Source organism: Prionailurus viverrinus, chromosome D3 (assembly GCF_022837055.1).
Source record: "Prionailurus viverrinus isolate Anna chromosome D3, UM_Priviv_1.0, whole genome shotgun sequence".
NCBI classification, from domain to species: domain Eukaryota; kingdom Metazoa; phylum Chordata; class Mammalia; order Carnivora; family Felidae; genus Prionailurus; species Prionailurus viverrinus.
Window position 1 is genome coordinate 41,419,250 of NC_062572.1, and position 19,467 is coordinate 41,438,716.

The following is a 19,467-nucleotide window of genomic DNA, read 5'->3' on the forward strand; positions in this document are numbered from 1 at the left end:
CCTGACAAGTGCACCTGCAGAGACCCGGGACAACCGAGAAGAAAAGGAAAAGCGGGGGAAAGCATCCACACAATAAAATGCAATTAGTGTCGGCGTGTAAATCCCACACACGTACAGAACCAAGGCAACCTGCTCCTTTTCTTCTTTCCCACTACCCTTCCATTCACGGAACCTACATGGAGTCTTTATCTCTCCCCCGCCCCCACCCCTCTATCTAGTATTGTCATTTTTCCCAAGATATAACCCTCCCTAAGAAGGACCCTCTGATTTTTCCTTTTCACGGTGTCTTTTTTTTTTTCCTCTCTCGTCTCCTGGGACGCCCATCTTTTTAAAAAACTTTTTACTGGGCTACAAAGGCAGGACATAATCAGTTCCCACTCTCATCTGAAGAAGAAATGCAAGACAAACAGTCTTCCACTGAGAAATTCAACTTTTTGCTCTCTGAATTCCTCCTTGCAAACCTGGCTGCCTTGAGAATGCCTCTACCAAGCCCTGTGAATATGCCAGGCTGGCAGTCACTGGGCAAGGACATCCCAGCGTTCAGAAGCCACCAACGTGTGGGTGTTTTCACAAAGAGCACACAATCACGTGGTCAGTTTCTCCCACTGAAAGTAAGTGAGGTATTGCCTCATTTACTATAATGTTGCTGGATGAGTTAAGTCATCAAGACCTATTCATGGAATTTCAGAGCTAAACAGTACATCTAATCCAACCTCCTCATTCAGCATATAAAAAACTAGATTCAGAGAGAGGTAAAGGCCTAGTGGGTTATACTGTTATACTGTTCGTTTAGAGGTAGGATCAAATCCAAGTCACTTAATTGATAGAAATGACCGTGACAATCTTACCCACCACCTAAAGTATTTTGACTAGAACATCTGTCCTGAAGAAAGGATAGGTAAAGGCTCCAGTAGTGGTGAAAAGTGGAAGGATAAGGAAAGAAAGAAGGAAACTGATTCTGATTGAAAATCTACTGTGTACCAGATACTGTAGCAAATGTTCCGCATTTGTTGTTCCACTGAATTTTCAAAATAATCCTGAGAGCTTGATATAATAATATTCTGTTTTTACAAGAGAGGAAACATTTAGAAATATCAAGTGATTTAAAGCCTCATGGCCAATATGTTGAAGACCCAAGAGTTAGGCTTATCTCTACCTCATGCAAAATAGCTCTTTCCCTGGAATCAAGGGCATGAAAATGGTGAACAGGAGACAGAAAGTCTGTAGGGTAAACATATTATGACTAAAAGCTTTTCCATAAAATGAGAACGAAAGCTTAAAGATTTAAGTATGAGATTTAGTATCATAGCATTATCACATCTCATATTAGAAAGATTTGGAAATTCTATTTTGAAGTTATTTACCTTATTCTAAGCCGGTTTTATAATGAAATGTTTGAGGCTTACAGAGAGGTATAAAGAAAAATAATAAGAAAACAAATGCTCAGTCATACATAACCCACCTAGAGAAATAAAACATTAATTACAATGGATCACATATATACCTTCCCCAATCCCATTTCCTTCCCTTCGTCCCCAGAGCAACAGCTAATCTGACTTTGTTACCCAGAGGACCTTTGTTTTTAATTCTGAAGTTATTGGAAGACTGAAAAATATTAAGATTTTCTATCCTACATTGGGCAATAATTAATGCTGAACCAAGCTAGGTAAACCCTTTAAATATAAACTGAGCTCGAAAGCACAACTTCTTTAATAAATATTGACATTTGTTGAGTTCTTATTCCGTGCGAAACTTTCAGACTGGAAAAAAAATTCAGTGTGAGCAGGTAGTGTGCCTGGCAGATAAACTAAATGTAGAACAGCATGTTCTTCCCAGCCAGTGTGCCAAAAATTAAAGGGTTCCTGTGAAGGAGAAGGAGAAGGAGCTGGACATTCACAGGGGGGGGAAGGAGAACAGGAAACTCCCCAAGCTGGACATTCTCTCCGTCTCTCTCCTTGCTTTAGAGGAAACAGAGACTCTGCAGTCCTGCTGGAGCTTTTCTCAGAAAAACAGGTGTAGCCAGACCCTGCCAGTTCCCCTGGAATAATTTCATTGACAAGCTCATTCTTAGAAACAAATTTGGGGAAATAAAGAAAAGTGTGTGTGTGTAGGGGGCGCGGGGGGTGTTCTTTCCAGTTGTATTGTCTTAATTACCAACTAATATTGAAACTGGATCTACAGATGTGTCTGAGTTCAGCCTCACAAAGTTTAGTGGACAAAGCATTGAACTTCAAAGGAGAGGGTCTATGTTCTAGTCCCTGTTTGCCACTAACTAGTTAGTGATCACTTACTACCTAGTGATATGGCTTGGAATGATCATCTCAGCTCTCTGGGTCTCCTTCTGCTGCCATAACATGAGGCATTTGGTCTAGAAGATCTGTGATCTGAGTTCACATTTTTAAACTCCTTAGTTACATATGAAGAGTACTCATGAGAGTGACTTTTAAGAGTTATGAGGCCTGGAAACTCTCATTTAATAAATACCTACCAAACGTACATGTTTTCCCAATATTATCTAATTTGCCCTGTAAAACTCTGTGTGGTATTTTACAGTTGAAGAGACTGAGATTTAGTAAATTAGGTTAAGTAATTTACCTACCGACACACAGTATGCGACAACATGGAGGGTCAGAACAGATTTATCTGACTTCATAGCCTGGATTTTTCTAGTTACCTTGTCGAACCCCAACCCCTTCCAGATATAAAACAGAGGGAGGAAGTGGCATATATCAAATACCTGTTGTGTGCCAGAAACGACACAGTATCTCATTTAGTACCTGAAATAACTTCGTAACGTATTACTATTTACTCCAGTTTTACAGATGACTAAACTAAGGCACAAAAGATTAAATCGCTTACCAAGCAATGCTTACATAGTGAGTAAAAGAGCTAAGACTTGATCCCAGATCTAAGTCTAAAATGTGCTCCAGAAACCGAAAGAAATGCGTTTTATTTTCATTTTATTACCTGTTTTCTTCTGTAGCAAATGTATGTGTTCCTTTGACTTCTTATTTGTGCCTACAGTTGAGGATACACGTACATGAAATGTGACCCATCTTAGACAAGCGACAGAATGATTGATATGTCCCTAATTGGATTCAAGACTGCACAAAAGTTAAATCAGTATTCACCAATAATAGCATCTAAATACTAGCAAAGTCCTGATTTTCTCCTTATGAAACTATCTCTTGAAATTAATTTAACTTCGGCCATGGCCACGGTTATACAGAGAGTGAGAAGTCTGTAGGTATTTAGCCTCTGTCTGACGTGGATTTAGAAATAAAGTCCTGTAGCTTGAAATTATTGCAAGACCCAGTTAATACAGTCGACGGTATGTGCTCACTCACAAGCTGTTTGTAGTTAATAAAAAAAAAAAAAAAGACTCCCTTTTCTTTCCCCCCAATATTGTTATTTTTAAATGTCAAGAATCAGATGTCTGCTGTTTAGAATCTTGTACCGCTGCCAGTGACTGTATCAGGGTTTGGAGCAGGGACATGGATTTGAAGACATTAAAACTGTTTAATTCTCAGTTGAGATGTGGTTGGCTTTTATACATTTGGAATAGAGCATTTATGGCACATCTCCGGGTAAGTGCTAATAGTTAAGTAAATAAAATAAGAATGGGCTCAAAGGAGTAAAAGGACTTTTTGTTGTTGTTTTGTTTTGCTTTAGAAAAGCAGGATTCTTGGTTCTGTATATGCTTCTTTATGTGAACGTTAAGTGTTGAGTGACTAGCATATAAAGCCATTCAGAAGAGCAAGATTTTAGATTTCCAACTGTTAACCTGAAAAAAAAAATCCCTTCAATCATGTATTTTGCATTCATCCAGCAGCAGAAACAGGAAAAGGGAAACAAAACGCTCTCCCCGGTAGAAGTAGAGACACACAGAGAGAGAGGGAGAGAGAGAGCAAGACAGAGACGGAGAAAGAAAGCCACTCTCAGAGATGAAATTTTAGGAGAGAGAAATGATCGACCTTTTTAAGGCTGAGTGGGTTTCTTCAGTTTGCGTGCAAGTTTCAAGGAATGGAAGGACTGACCAGGTTTGGGCACAACTCTTTTATTACTTTGTATTTGGTGAGAGTGTGTTTTTGGTTTGAGTGGGGGTTTTGCCGGGGGGGTGGGGGGGAGGATAGTTTTTGTTCATTTATTTCTTCTGTAAATAGTAGCTAGAAAGACTGAAAGAGCTAATAAATTAATGCATGTAGAGATGGTAAGAAACAGGTTGAGATATTGGATACCTAACAAATCTGTGTCACAGAGGCTTCGTAAAATCTTTCATTGACACAGTTGATCTAAGGTGCTAGGTTCTATTAGAGGACATTGCGTGGCTAGTGATTGAAATGTGATCGGTTGTTTTCCAGGCAAGGATCCTAAATGCTTACTGTTCCTTTGCAAAATTAAAATTTCTGGATGGTTGGAGTTTTTTGTTTTTGTTTTTGTTTTTTTTCCTTTTCTTTCTTTCTTTCTTTCTTTCTTTCTTTCTTTCTTTCTTTCTTTCCTTCTTCCTTTCCTTCCTTCCTTTCTTCCCTCCCTCCTTCCTTCCCTCCTTCCTTCTTTCTTTCCTTCTTTCCTTCTTTCTTTTTTATCTGTTGGTTAAATTAGACTCCACACACACACACACAAAAAAAAAAAAACACTGAAGAATCATTCATAACAAGCATGAACCCAGGATTTTTTTCAGTGCAAGTACAACTAATTTTCGAAATTTTGTTCAAGATTATGTCAGTCTTTGCCTAGTGGGAGTTTTCCTTCCCCGGCTGAGGTTTTCTTTCCTTTTGTTTTGGAACAATTTAAATTATATTAAATCAATTAAAACGACTTTATATTAAGTGTGTGACAGTGCTGAGCAATTCTGCTAGTGACTTTGGTTACTTGGTTACTGTAATATTTCCTTGCTGCCTTTTAAAAAAAAAAAAACAAAACCTGCCAACTACATGAACTGATAATTTTCTTTATTTTTAATTTAAATGGCCTTAATAATCCAGCAAGGAGTGTCAAGATTCTTGAATGTATTTCCTACTTGGCTTGCACAGTCTTCTCCCTATTTTTCACTGATCTTAGTAAAGGTGTCCTCTTTGTTAATAGAAAAATAAGGTTGCTCCTGTCTGATCCTAACTTTGACCGTAGAATAAAGTGTGCAGCTAGCAGAATCCTGGTAATTCTCTGAGTCTAATTCTCACTATTGCCCATATCCAAATAATAGTGAGATGTGGGGGAGACAATTGGCAAAGCACTGTGAGAGAAGAGTCAGTGGTAGTCGAAGGAAGCTCAAAAAAAGAAATAGGAAATCCTTCCTGAAAGCTGTTAAAGAAACTTCATGATTCTTGGATTGCAATTTCACTATTCTAAGGTGCTTGGTTAGCATAATCAAAGGTTTCACAAGACATGTTTTCCAATCAGAGTCCAATCTAATAAAGGAAGGCATACCCCTGGTTAGCACAAAATAAGAGAAAAACTAGCCCTGGATCTCTTAGTGGCCAGTGGACTTTTTTTCCTCATGCTCTATCCTCCTTAGAAAACAGGTTGCTTGGAAGCATATTGAAGGCAAAAACTCAAAGTAATCATTCATATTCTGTACAGAAAGATGCATCCATAATCTCTTGTCTACTTGAGATCATAGCTTTATACAACTTTACAGGAACGGTGATTTGTGAGTGGTAGAACACATTGATTGGTCTTTTGTTTGAGATTTTATAGGGACTACTAAAAAATACATGCAATATTACCAAGTTGGCTTTGATTTGGTGATTAGATTAGGTTTTAACCATTTTGCTTTAAATTCAAAGGCAACAACCTCTCTTAGTACGTTATTGTGCCCACTGAATCATGGAGAAATTCCATCTTTATAGGTCTAAACAATTGAAACCAGAAGCTTCACGTGGTTCAAACCATAATACCTCTTGGTCAGATTTGTTTCTGTCATTTGCCAGGGGGTAGCTTGGTAGAGAAAAATTAAAATTGGCCTTTTCAGGTAAAACCAGGTTACTATTAATGATAGCCATGAAGAGTTATGTGACCTCACTGATTTTTATTACTCATTTGAACCTTTGAATCCATAACTTTTCCCACTGGATAAAAATAACATGGCTGTATAACTTCCCATCCACAGCTCATTTATCCGCTTCTCAAGATCATCTTGACCATCCCCTATCATTAGGTTCTGCCCCTGGTAACTGCCACTTGGAACACACATTATGGAACAGGGAACATTTTTTTACTTTATTTTTGTAAATGCATATTTAAATGTTTTTTATAAATTCTTAGACTGAAACTGCAATGGGGGTGGGGGGGTTGTGCTCTGATTTTTCTCAATGAATGATTTAGTCTCCTTCAACCCAGTCCTCTCTCTAGCTAAAAGATAAACATATAAGAATGAATTCACTGCTGTTATACAATTAACAAAGGTAAAGGAGGGAATACAGTGTAAGGAGAAGCATATCGTCTCACTCCTTCTGTTGCTTCTGACCAATTATTTGTTTCTGGTATTTTTTTTTAACTCTTCCCCCACCCCCCTTGGAGAACACCGATGGCCAAAGAAATTCTGATTCTCCGGTCTTTTCAGTGTAAGAATATGTAAAACTATCTTTAAAAACTGACGTGTTTTTTTCTTCCCTAAAGTTAAGCAACATGCCCTACCTTGTTTCCATTTCCAAGATAAAGAGACTTCTAATTACATTTGCAAAATGAGTTTTCTAGACAGGTAGATCTTTTCTTTCGTGTACATTAAGTCACTATTCTCTCAGGCGAAGTTTCTACTCATTGTTCTCACGGAACTAGGAAATTTCCCACAGATTCAGTCTTTTGATATCACAGAACTGTCTATGAAGCAGAATTATGTGGAGTCCAGAGTTACTGTCTGTAGTATGCATGTGTACAGGTCCACACATAACACATTGCATCTGCATAAACATCCCTGGACTCATACTTCAGAATTTGCATTTGTATGTGTATGCTTTCTCTGATCTCTGATTCATGACATAAGATCCATTTTAGACACACAATTTCACGATATCCGTATAAGAATGACCACAGAGTGGGGGATCAGCTTTCCCAAAGCTCTCACTAGAAAACTCATTATTTTGCCTTTACAATGATGATATTGAACTTCACCTCGGACCATTAGTAGAAACCAGTTAGGGATGTCTTGCTTCACTGGTATGAGGGTAAAAACCTGTCCTACAAAGAGACATCCAACAACAATGAAAGGAAACGATTTCTCCACTTGTTTTTTCTTTTTCCTTCCACTGTTTAATATAGACCTTCAGAATTGTGTAACTCCTCCCGAATTTTACCCTACGGTCCCTAAAACCTTAAGGTAGGTAAAGAATCGAGCAGGTTTTCTTTTTTGTTTTTCAGAAAAATGATAGTTTTAGCATTTTAGAACCCCTTTTGGAAGGCCATCTGGTAGACCTTCTCCTATAAAACTTCTTCCTGAAAGGCGGACATAGCATCTTCCTATCGACGTATTTCTCATCTAACAATCACCATATGGAAGAATTCTTTGAGAGTATTTAGTCGAAGTCACTCTTTCTAAAAATGACAAAAATAAACCTTAGGGAGACACCTTGACTGATATAAGATCAGTCATCTTGTCGGTAGTGGACTGAGACCAGCAGGCTCGCTGCCCAGCGACAGCCCTGTTCTTTTCCCCACGATGTTTCACACATCTGTGAAAACCTTTAAGGCCCTTTTCAAGGAATAGCTTATCCAGCCTTACTACATCCTTTTAAGGCAGTGAGGTCAAGGCACAAGGAGGCAAAGGGAAAAAAGAACTGATCTCAAAGTGAGATCTGCATCATGTTTGTGGCCTAAAAGATTTACAAGTGATGAAAACTGTTGGTAACTAAATAATTACCTGCAATTTGTAATTCTGTGGTTACCAAGGGCAGAGTGGTATATTTTTAATTTCTAAAAAATAGAAATAGGTCTATTTCTCCTATTATCCCCATTGGTCCCTCCTGCGTCTCTGTGGTTTCATTATGAGTGACTCATGTACCAAAGGAGGGCAAATGGGGCAGACATGCCCCATGTTTGGATATGTAATCTTTAAGCACTACACTCAGAGCCCTGGGACTCAGAGCCCAACGTACTTCTCTCTGGTGTCTTACACTATCTTGGTAGCAAGCATCCACACTTCCCACCTTACCTTCCCTAGTATGAAAATTGTTACCATAGGGGCACCTGGGTGGCTCCGTCAGCGAAGTGTCCAACTTCGGCTCAGGTCATGATCTCACAGTTCACGAGTTCGAGCCCCACATCCGTCTCTGTGCTGACAGCCCAGAGCCTAGAGCCTCCTTCAGGTTCTGTGTCTCCCTCTCTCTCTGCCACCACCCCCCACTCGCACTCTGTATCCCTCTCTCAAAACTAAATAAACATTAAAAAAAATTGTTAACAAAGCTGTGGCCATATGTATAGAATCATATGTACATGTAGCCACTTGCCCCATCGTTGAATATTTAGGGCGATGTTTCCTTAACTTTGCGCAAGAATCACCTTTAAAGTGTCTATAAAATAAAGATTTCTGACGTCAACCCAAGAGAGTTTGATTCTATAGTGCTGGGTGATTCCCACACCGAGATCAACCTAAGAGCCACACTTTAACCCGACTCTAGGGAACTATCAGCCTACATTTATCATCTTATTTACTGAAGGGGGCAGTAGAGTCTAACAGATGAAAACACGGGCTTCGGGCATTCCATTAATTTTACTATTGCTGCTGACTTCCAACATGATTTTGGTCTCCCTTCATCTGTACTTCCATTTCTGTGTCTGTAAAATGGGCCTAATGATATGAGTCCTATGTTCGTTCAGGTCTTCGGGAAAAAATTAATTTCTAATGTGGGAAAAAATAGTGTGAAATGTTTTGAGTTTCCAGACTTTCCGATATCAAAATGCTTCACGGCTTCTTCATGTGTTCCCCGTACCTTACCACTGTCTTCTATTTTGCCTCACCCAACTTTTATTAAACCAGGGTTAGGACGAGCATATCTGATTTCCTGATAAAGGAAAGCCCTCTCTCTCCCAGTGTCCCAGTGGACGTTTAAAGCTTCTTCACCCGTGTTCCAACGAAACACATGAGGCTTTTGCCTGCAGATGAAAAGATCACCAAGGGTCGATCTTTTGATAGCCCAGCCTCAGCGGGTCAGGTTTTCCCATGGCTTATATTTGCCAACGGAACGCATTTCCTCTGGCTTCCCGAAGCTTTAGGTGCTTCAGAGAAGACCTGCTTTTGCTTTCGTGTCTTCAGTCTGTCAAGACCGCCTAATTCCGGGCAGCTTTGGCTAACTCAACAGGACGAGTTTCATTCACAGCAATGGCTGTGGAAGCTTGTCTACGAGGGGGCTCTAGCCACTTGCCTCCCGTAACGACTCATCCAGGTTTTCCGAGGAGTGTTCCCAGCGGAGCAACTTTGAGAAGTGGGAGTTCCTCTGCTAGCAGTAACAACAGGCCCTGGTCCGTCTGTCTTCCTTGCTCATGCCCAAAGTCCCAGATTAATCCTCCCCACCCTCTGAAGCCAGCTACACAAAGGCCACCTACCAGCCAAACTGTTATACATGCACACTGGTCTGACCTGTGGCCCCTCCGGCAGTCAATAGATACAGAGAGTGGCGCTCCTTTAAAGTTCCATTAAAAATCCCAGCTGTTTATAATCTCTGGGGAAGTCATGTCTTTTCTTCTTCTTCTTCTTCTTCTTCTTCTTCTTCTTCTTCTTCTTCTTTCCTCAACTAGTACAAGTTTAGCGGGCTCTTTGGTAACTCAGGGGGTGTCGGTGAAAGTAACTGTCATTTGTTTGCAAATGAAACCTAAGCTTTCTGAAAATGATTCCCCTGTAAGAATCTTTCCCCCGTAACACTCCTCCAGCCTTCTAGTTGATTTTAGATAGTTTCCTGTTCTCCCACCTCTTGGAAGTGTTCCATGGCACGCTGAGCAGACACTTTTCGTCAAAAAAAAAAAAAAGCCTATAAATAGCTGATTTTCCTGCTTGCTGCCTTCTCTTGAAGGCTTTCATAAAGGAGGTGAAACAAATCCACCAAAAACAAGAACCCTCTGTGAGGGGTGTGTGGTGAGGCTTGTAAAAAATCAGATCCATAGGCCGAAAATTATCGTGTAGGTCGCCCTGCCATATTTGGCTTATGCAATCACTGCACAGAAAAAGAAACACTTTATTTCACGCCAGATGATCTCATGAACTGAACAATCGATCAAAAATGTCTCCTATGAGCTTTCACGCTTCTTTAAAAATACATATTTTGACTTTTCATGCTGCTTTAAAAAAAAAAAAAATCCCAAAGCCAACTGTTATTTATTAGATTCCATTGGTAAATCGAGATAACCAATTCCTGCTCCATGGTAGGAAGTTGGAAACTACATCCTCATTTCTCCTCCAAACTGACCTTGCTTGTCCTCTGTGCCCTGTCCTCATAAATATCACCCCATCTCCCAGAGTGATATTATGGATCTCCCTAGAAGACCGTTCGCATGCTAGGCAAGACCTTAATAACGTCCTTCACCGATCTTACTGCAGTAACCCTCGGAAATCAGATATGTGAGGTTAATTGTACTGCTTCCTACTTTTCACACACACATCCCATCCCCTGCATCCTACTGAGCAGAGAGAATGGGGCTTAGCTGTGTTTTCTCCTGTTCCTTTCTTTTCCTTCTTCTCTTTCTTCCTTTCCTGTCTTTTCTTCCCCGATTTTTTTAGGTAGCTATTATGTAACTGGGAATGGGAGACGACCCCAAAATCACGCTTACAAGGAGGAAACTGAGGCCTCGAGAAACTAACTGGCACTCTCATGGCTCTTCAGTTGTAGAGAGCAGTCCAGAAGCAGGGCGGCAAAGCAAGTCTTCCTCAGTTCCTCTTACCCCGTGTGTTAGCGCTCCTCAACCACGTAGCACAGGGCATTCATTTGTCTTGGTATTCTGGACTCTGGAGAAACTCTGCTGCCTGCCCCGCCCCTCCTTTTCCCACTCCAGGCACTGGGTCTAATTTGGTTGTGGTTTAGTCTGCTGCTAGAGTTTCTGGAGAGTGCATCTCGTTGTGCCTTTCTTCCTTATCAACTCCCAGTGAGCACACACAGTCGATAGAAGCAGGTGTCAGAAAGAACTTGAACGACCAGTTAGCCCAGGGCTTTTTATGCTTTTGAACCATGGGCTCCCTTGTTCATAGACAGCAAACTTGATACACCCGTTTAAAACAGAAGCAAGAATAGGAAGATTCCAATCCAAATCCCTTCCCCCTCGATCCACTGTCCTGGTAAAAGTCAAAACAATGTCAGGTAGCTATCCCAACAGTGATAAGTTTAATTAGCAGCGACAGCTCTCCCAGGCTGCAGTCTGGTGCCCCGCGCATGAAAACAACAGCTGATCGCGGCGCACCCAGAGCTCCTGATTGAGCCACACTTTCAAATCACTTCTTGGCTTTGATGGACAAATGCATCTATCACCCTCATACCTTCTTCCTCATCTGTGACCCAGAGAGAGGAACTGACATTTTGAAGAACACACAGGGCCCTTGATTCCTTTCCACAGCACCAAACTGAGCATCTTCTCATGTTCAGTACCTGCCAGATGTGCTTCCGTGTGATAATGAATGATGGCAATGAGAAGGTGAAGGAGAAGGCGGAGGAGGAAAGGGACCATAATTTATTGAGAAAGTTCTATCGGCCTATGCTTAATATATGTTGCCCTTATTTCTCAAAGTTACTGGGGTAACTTCTCAGACCTGCATTACATACAAAATGGGGGTAATAGTCTCTCTGTCTCAAAAATAAATAAACATTAAAAAAATTTTTAAAAATATTAAAAAAAAAAAGGGGGGGGCGCCTGGGTGGCTCAGTCGGATAAGCGTCCGACTTCAGCTCAGGTCACGATCTCGCGGTCCGTGAGTTCGAGCCCCGCGTCAGGCTCTGGGCTGATGGCTCGGAGCCTGGAGCCTGCTTCCAATTCTGTGTCTCCCTCTCTCTCTGCCCCTCCCCTGTTCATGCTCTGTCTGTCTCAAAAATAAATAAACATTAAAAAAAATTTTAAAAAATATTCAAAATGGGAGTAATTAATTTGCTCAAGATTATCCCACTAGTAAGGGACATAACGGAGATTTAAGCCCTGCTCTGATTCCAAAATCTGTTCACTTTCCAGCATATCATCCTGCCTCTAAACTTTGTGACTATGCCCTTTGTTCTTTTCCTGGAGGGTTGTTTCTTCACGAGCGTCTCTTTTAATAACAATTTTAAAAATGATCAACTAATGATGAAAACACAGATTCTGTCTTTATGATTGGGTATAAATATAAGTCTAGTTTGGAAAGTGGCCATGTTAGAAAGCAAGGAACATGTGAGATTTGTTTACAAAATCAGATATATAAATTGCTAAATTGTAGTAGCACAGTATCATTTCATGTAACTGGAAAATCGTACCTCAATCCATGAAACAGCCATCTCTCAAGGCTGTTTTGATGAATCATTTGTTTCAGCAGGAAACAACACTACTGATCCCTTGAGACTGCCAACCTGATTGTAGTTAATGGTGTTGTTAGTAACACTGTAAAGCTATGTCCAAATAAATGTGGTATGAAATGCCCATTTAATATCGTCTGCTTGCTTTAATGTAGGGATGTTTGCTTCCATAAGAAGTAATTTCACTGAAATGATGAGGAAATGAACTAGGAATCCCCAAACCCAATTCCTCTATAAGTCACTGTGACTTTACATTTTGTCCTTTTGGGAGACCGGAGTGATATTTCTCAGGTGTATTGTGAGCCAGAATTCTGCTTGGTGCACGAGCTCCATATATCCCAGATCGTTAACTAAATCTTTAAGAAGTTCACTAGTTTTACTATTTGTCAAACTACTACTCTAGGTCTCAAGGAAAAGGTAAGTTTCTCTAAAGGTCTACCTTTAGAACGCTTCTTAATTACCTATGAGCATATCACTGAATTAAGGGAGTCATATAATATACAATGCAAAGCACTCATGTACCACCTTAGAGGTGGCTGCGTATATCCAAGAAACATATGCTGTTAGGGTATGTTAGTAGAGTTTAAACTAAATTCTTATAATAGGTAACAATACAGAGGGGTCAGATTTCAGAAATGCATCAGGATAAAAGGTGCCATCCTCAGTTATGAACTTGGAAGTCAATGTAGTCTGTATTCTCCCACTTCTCAGCTCATTTTGGATTTCTCCTCATGTACATGTATCTCACTGCAGGCAATTCAGTGTTCTAGCAAGCCCTTACTTCATGCACTTTGCTCTTTGTTTAAGCCCAGATGAAGTTCATTTAAAGTAATGGATACAGTCTTAATATATTCTGCAGCCTCCACTTTCTCTTGGTTCAGTATTTTCTAAAATACCCCCAGACATAAGAATGAAATGTTAATTATTCACTTAATGGGGACTTGTAAGAAATGAATTCACTAAAATTAAACCATGCCAATTTAATTTCATTTAATGAGATTAATGGATGAATAGAATGCAGTGTTGTATTTCTCAGCTCCAACCAAGAGCTCCACCCAACTATCAAAATATGTAGTCCTCTGTATTATCTAGATCACAGGTGTATAATAAAAATTTTTGTTAAGTGATTTAATAGAACTGCCATTTTCAACGAGCTTTTCCTTCAACCAAGACCCATTTGCCAACTGTGTGACCCAGAATGAAATCTGGGAGAAGGGCCTAGATAAACATGGGAAAGGAAAGACCGGTTTGGGGAAAGGAACAGTACAGATAAGATGGCAGTCCACCCAGCTGGTGAAAATAGGTAAATGGAGGACAGGATTTAGTCTCTAGTGGAGAAGATGATCTAGAATAATTTTTTTTTTTAATTTTTTTTTTCAACGTTTATTTATTTTTGGGACAGAGAGAGACAGAGCATGAGCGGGGGAGGGGCAGAGAGCGAGGGAGACACAGAATCGGAAACAGGCTCCAGGCTCTGAGCCATCAGCCCAGAGCCTGACGCGGGGCTCGAACTCACGGACCACGAGATCGTGACCTGGCTGAAGTCGGACGCTTAACCGACTGCGCCACCCAGGCGCCCCTAGAATAATTTTTTTTTTCCTAAAATACTCACATTTCCCAAAGATGAAGGAGACGGTTTACCCTGGAGGCCAAACCCCAAACAATTTAACTCTCTGGGCAGCAATTTTAAGGATGAGCAATGGCATGAGAATAAGAAAGAGCAGGGGAAGACACCCCAGAGGGGCGCAGGAGGCATGAGACACCAATCAGGCTGAGCCCAACAACCAGGCTGCTGGCCCCAGAGGCAGTGGGGCTGCCCAGGCCTTGGAGAAGAAATCTGGACAGAGAGCAGAGCACTGGTGGAGAGGGAGGGCATCCTCACAGCCATCCTGCCTCTTGTGCTCAGCTCAGCCACAGGCCAGCACAATGGGATCTCCAAGATTCTGTGGCTGGCAGTGCAACACTGTGCACCCAGAGAACTGAGATGCAGGCAGGGCTACCCTTGGAGACCTAAAAGTTCACAGGCACAAGAGGAGCCCCGAGAGAGCATATCAAGAGATGTCTCCAGGGAATAATGAACGGGTGTATTACACCAAAACCCATCTGTATCCCCAGGACGTACACCTGAAGATGCTACTGTTAAGAGTAGGGAGACTTTTTTCCCAACAAAGGCATCAGATCCCAAGTTAGGAGAAGAGCTTCTTAAACACGTGTGACGACGGGGCTCCTGGGTCTCGGGCTCAGGAGATTAAGCATCTGACTCTCGGTTTTGGCTCAGGTCACAGCCTTGTGGTTGGTGAGTTCAAGCCCCACATCAGGCTCTGTGCTGACAGTGTGGCCTGCTTGGGATTCTCTCTCCCTCTCTCTCTCTCTCTCTTTCTCAAAATAAGTAAATAAACTTTTTTTTTTTTTCTAATGTGTACTGAGAGTCTGGATCAACATGTCTGGAACAGGGGGAAGGAAATCCGAGTAGATGGCCCTTAGCATTCCTTTTAAATCAAATGGTCTAGGGGCGCCTGGGTGGCGCAGCCGGTTAAGCGTCCGACTTCAGCCAGGTCACGATCTCGCGGTCCGTGAGTTCGAGCCCCGAGTCGGGCTCTGGGCTGATGGCTCAGAGCCTGGAGCCTGTTTCCGATTCTGTGTCTCCCTCTCTCTCTGCCCCTCCCCCGTTCATGCTCTGTCTCTCTGTCTCAAAAATAAATAAACATTAAAAAAAAATTTTTTTTAATAAATAAATAAATAAATAAATAAATAAATAAATAAAATGGTCTAGTTCTCTACTGTCCAACATGGTAGCCACAGGTGGCTATTTAAATTTACATTAATTAAAGTTAAATAACACAAAATTCAGTCCCTCAGTCACAATAGCCACATTGCTAGTGCTCAGCAGTCTGGTGTTCACCCTATGGGACAAACAAATATAAAACATTCCCATCATGGTGGAAAATGCTATTGGACAACATTGCTCTAGTTGGGTTTTTTTTTTGTCTGTTTTAATGTAATGACTTCTACTAGACTTGGGCTTTGCCAAGAGAAGGTAATGTCCTGTTGGGATACCTCCTTGCTTAGAGGTGCCAGAACCGGCCAATTCCGTCCCATTATGGCCAGATGGGCGCAGGGAGGCACAGGGAGTGAGGGCTGTCCTGCGTGAGCGCTGTCCTCCACTTACTATGTGGCATTAAGTAAGCCACTTCCACTCATCGTCTAGCTCCTCCTCCTTTGTAAAATACTTACCACGTGGAGTTATTTTGAGGAGTAAATTCTATAAAGGAGCTCGTTTCCAGTAAGGAAAACCAACTTTTTGCTAGAAACGACATCTAGACTGGGATTTCACCCAGAGTTCACCTACCGTTTATTAGTCACTCGTTATGGGTGGGGCATTGTGCTGGGCACGTCACACAGTTTCCCTTGACCTTCCCCAGGCCCCCGGCGCTATCCCATCCAGGACCTTACTCTGCTCCTACTCTCCATTTTGTACTGACTCACCATTAGCCCACCAGGCAGCACCTAGAATAATATTTCCACGCACACTCTTGGAGCTGTGGGCTGAAGCTCTCTCTCAGACAAAGCAAAACTTTTCTCCCACTCACATGTATTTGTAAACTATGACGTTTTGGCACCTCTAGGAGCTGCATCTGGGTGCAAATAGATCCAGAAGTTGACAATGCATAGTAATATGTGCTACAGCCAGTCACACAGCTGGTACCAGTCAGGCTCCCCGGTTTGTATCCTGGCTGCACGTGGGGCACTCCTCACCTTCTTCCGCCTTTGATCAAAGGGCAAGAGCTTTCGGGAGAGTCCCTTGGAGTATTCGTATCACGGTGAGTTATCAGGACAGTGTTTACTTTAACCCCATTCATCAATGGGGCACCTGGGTGGCTCAGTCGGTTAAGCATCCGACTTCTGACTTCATGATCTCACGGCTTGTGAGTTCGAGCCCCGCGTCGGGCTCTGTGCTGACAGCTCAGAGCCTGGAGCCTCTTCAGATTCTGTGCCTTTCTCTCTCTCTCTCTCTCTCTCTCTCTCTCTCTCTCTGCCCCTTCCCCGCTCACACTCTGTCTCTGTCTCTCAAAAGTAAATAAACATTAAAAAAAAAATTTTAACCCCATTCATCGAGTCTGACTCTCACACCTTCCCACTGCATACTAAAAAAATAATGTACCAATTTATGGGTGTCGAGACTTGTGCACACCATTCTAAATTATAAATATAATTACCTATTTAGATAATAGGCAGGAGTCTCATGGAACAATAACCACAATGTACTTTTTAAAGTAGTTTTCTGTTTTGAGGGACCTGGCATTACCTGAAAAAATATGCTGTCTCGCCTCATTTGTTTCTTTGCCAAACATCAAGAGCCCTATTTTGCCATATTGCTCTCTGAAAACAAGTGTTCTTTGGCCATCTTCGGGGCCAGGAAAGAAAGATTGCTTCAGCCCAGCAGGCCAGAAAAGTGCCATGGGTGGCAGGCCAGTTGGAATGCTTGCTTTCCAGAAAAGGCCTTTCTAGAAAAGCTTCCTAAGGCAGAACTCCTTGATGCAGACCCTGAGAGGAAGAGGGTTTCCAGGCCAGGAGCATCTGTGGGTCATGGGGCTGAGGCAGCCCGGCAGAACAGAGGAATAGTTTGGCTGATGGCTGAAGTAATCCTACCTTGAGAAGACCCCTTGGTGGGGTGGAGGGCTGGGTCGGGGGGTTAAGGAGAACTCAAATGAAGAAAGGCAGGACACGCCCATCCACATACTTTAAGTGTTCTTAGCCTGGGTCTGTGGACATTTAGACTATGCAAGAATGTACCCTAAGGGGTCAGTGAACTCCAGAACTTAAAAAACCAAAGAGGAGAGCTATTTGTGTTCATCCTGCCTGGGAGAAAAGTCCCAGGTTTTATCATGTCTCCAAAAGAGATAGTCACTAACAAGTATAAGTTACTATATCATAAAAATTGGGTAAAACTGAGTAAAAACTTAAAATGCATGACTTTTCCTTTTTCCTTATAACAGTTCATTAGAAAAACCTCTTGGGGGCACCTGGGTGCCTTAGTCGGTCGAGTTTCCGACTTCAGCTGGGGTCATGATCTCCCGGTTTGTGGGTTCGAGCCCCGCAACAGGTTCTCGGCTGTCAATGGAGCCTGCTACAGATCCTCTGTCCACCTCTCTTTCTGTCCCTCCCCCACTCAGGCTCTCTCACGCGCTCTCTCTCTCTCTCTCTCTCTCTCTCTCTCTCAAAAATAAATAAACATTTAGAAAAGGAGAAGAAGAGAGAAAAAACTTTTTGATTTGAGGAATGTGCAGTTTTTAAAAAGTTGTTATTGTGGATGCACATTACCTGAGATAAGTAAGTCTTGTGTTGGAACTTAGAGATCCTATTACAAAGTTTGTAATAGGATTTATTGTAAAGGAGATTTTCCTGAGTGATCAAGTAACAAAAAATAAAGATTTCCCATATATAAGTTTGAAGCTGAGAGGAGAGAATTCAAAATTTTGTAAAAACAGCACCTACTCTCACAGTCTAGTGGAACTGTAGACAGATAAATACAATTCAGAGCGAAGTTAGAGGCATAGATACTTGAACAAAGAATATGGGGGCTTAATAGGAAGAAGCATTTCAAGCTGGGGTTTAGAAAGAAAGGATAGAGAAGAAAGACTTCTCCATTTGAAATGCTTTCTCTCTGGAGCTTTGGAGCCAGAGAGCTGTGCTCCAACCCTGTGTTTACTGATCGTGCAATTTTGAGCGAGTATTTTAAACGCTCAGGTTCTCTGTAACATGGAGATAATAACAATACCTATCACATAGGGGGGTTGAGAGGATTAAGTGAGTTAATGTAATGTAAAAAGTGTAGAACAATGCTTGGAAAAGGGACATTATGTAATGCCCCAATCAGTGCTGTGATTTGCATTAAGCCTAAATACTTGGTGGGAGCAATGTGAACTGAAACCAGAGAACAGACTTAAAGGCACGGCAGAAATCTTGCTGTTACAGATCACAATGTCATTTAGCCAGGCTTTTGATGAAACCCTAAGTGTTTTAGTTTCCTGTCCCTGCTCTAACCAGTCACCACAAACTTCGTGGCTTAAAATAACACACCCTTATTATCCTATAGTACTGGAGATCACAAGTCGGAAATGGATCTCACCGAGCCAACGTCGGAATCTGGTCAGCAGGGCTGTATTCCTTCTGGAGGTTCTAGGGGGGAATCCATTGTCCTGCCTTTTCCAGCTTCTGGAGGCTTGCCGACATTCCTTCACTCCTGGCTACGTCTTCAGTCTTCAAAGCCTGCAATGGCATCACCGCTCTTGGCTTCTGTGGTCAGGTCTCCTCCTCCGACTCTCCTTGCCCCTCTCTTTCCCTTTCAAAGACCCTTGTAGTTATGTTGGGCCCACCCAGGCAACCGAGGATAATCTCCCCCTATCTCAGGATCGTGAACTTGATCACATCTGCGAAGTCCCTTTTGCCACGTAAGGTAACATCACAGATCCCGCGGAGTAAGACGTGACCATCTTCAGGGAGCCATGATCCTGCCTGCCGCACAGTCTGCCACCTAAGACACGATATATTTCTTAAACCTAACCGTTTTTTAAACTTTGTATGAAAAGTGCACGAAATCCTCCAGCCCGTGCGTTATCAGCTAAATGAGATCACGGTATACATGCAGTATTCCCCAGATAGTTCTTTTGTATGGAGCTAGAGCGCTCAATTTTTGTGTCTGTTACATTATTTTAAACTATTAGATCATTTAGACTATGAAGTCTATGTTAGTCTATTTTAAACTATTTAAACTATTTTTAACTGTTGGGGCTAGCTTCCTCTTTGCCTGTGAATTCCATGTTTGCTGCTTCTTTTTCATTTAAAATGCTTATTATTCCCTACAGTAAAACACCAATTCTTTATACACTTGAAATCTTCTTCCAATATCCATAAATGTAAACGCGTACATTTTATACATTTGCAATGAACGCGTTACACATATTTTTGCCTTTTGTGGCACATGGTACAATTTTTTTTAATCTTTATTTAT

At 41.7% G+C, this 19,467-nt stretch overlaps 1 protein-coding gene across 5 annotated transcripts in view; it reads left to right on the forward strand.

Annotated features, from left to right (window-relative positions):
* DLGAP1 (DLG associated protein 1) overlaps positions 1-19,467 on the forward strand; it is a 324,376-nt gene that overhangs the window by 1,556 nt on the left and 303,353 nt on the right. The window contains exon 1 of one of the 5 annotated variants that reach the window (XM_047828476.1): positions 3,495-3,587. The exons of 2 other annotated variants lie outside the window; for them this stretch is intronic. In XM_047828476.1, the coding sequence (XP_047684432.1) occupies positions 3,495-3,587 (93 nt within the window). Of the gene's footprint in view, positions 1-3,494; positions 3,588-3,920; positions 4,041-19,467 lie in introns of those variants that run through there. 2 more of the 5 variants (XM_047828478.1, XM_047828477.1) reach the window with 2 other exon arrangements.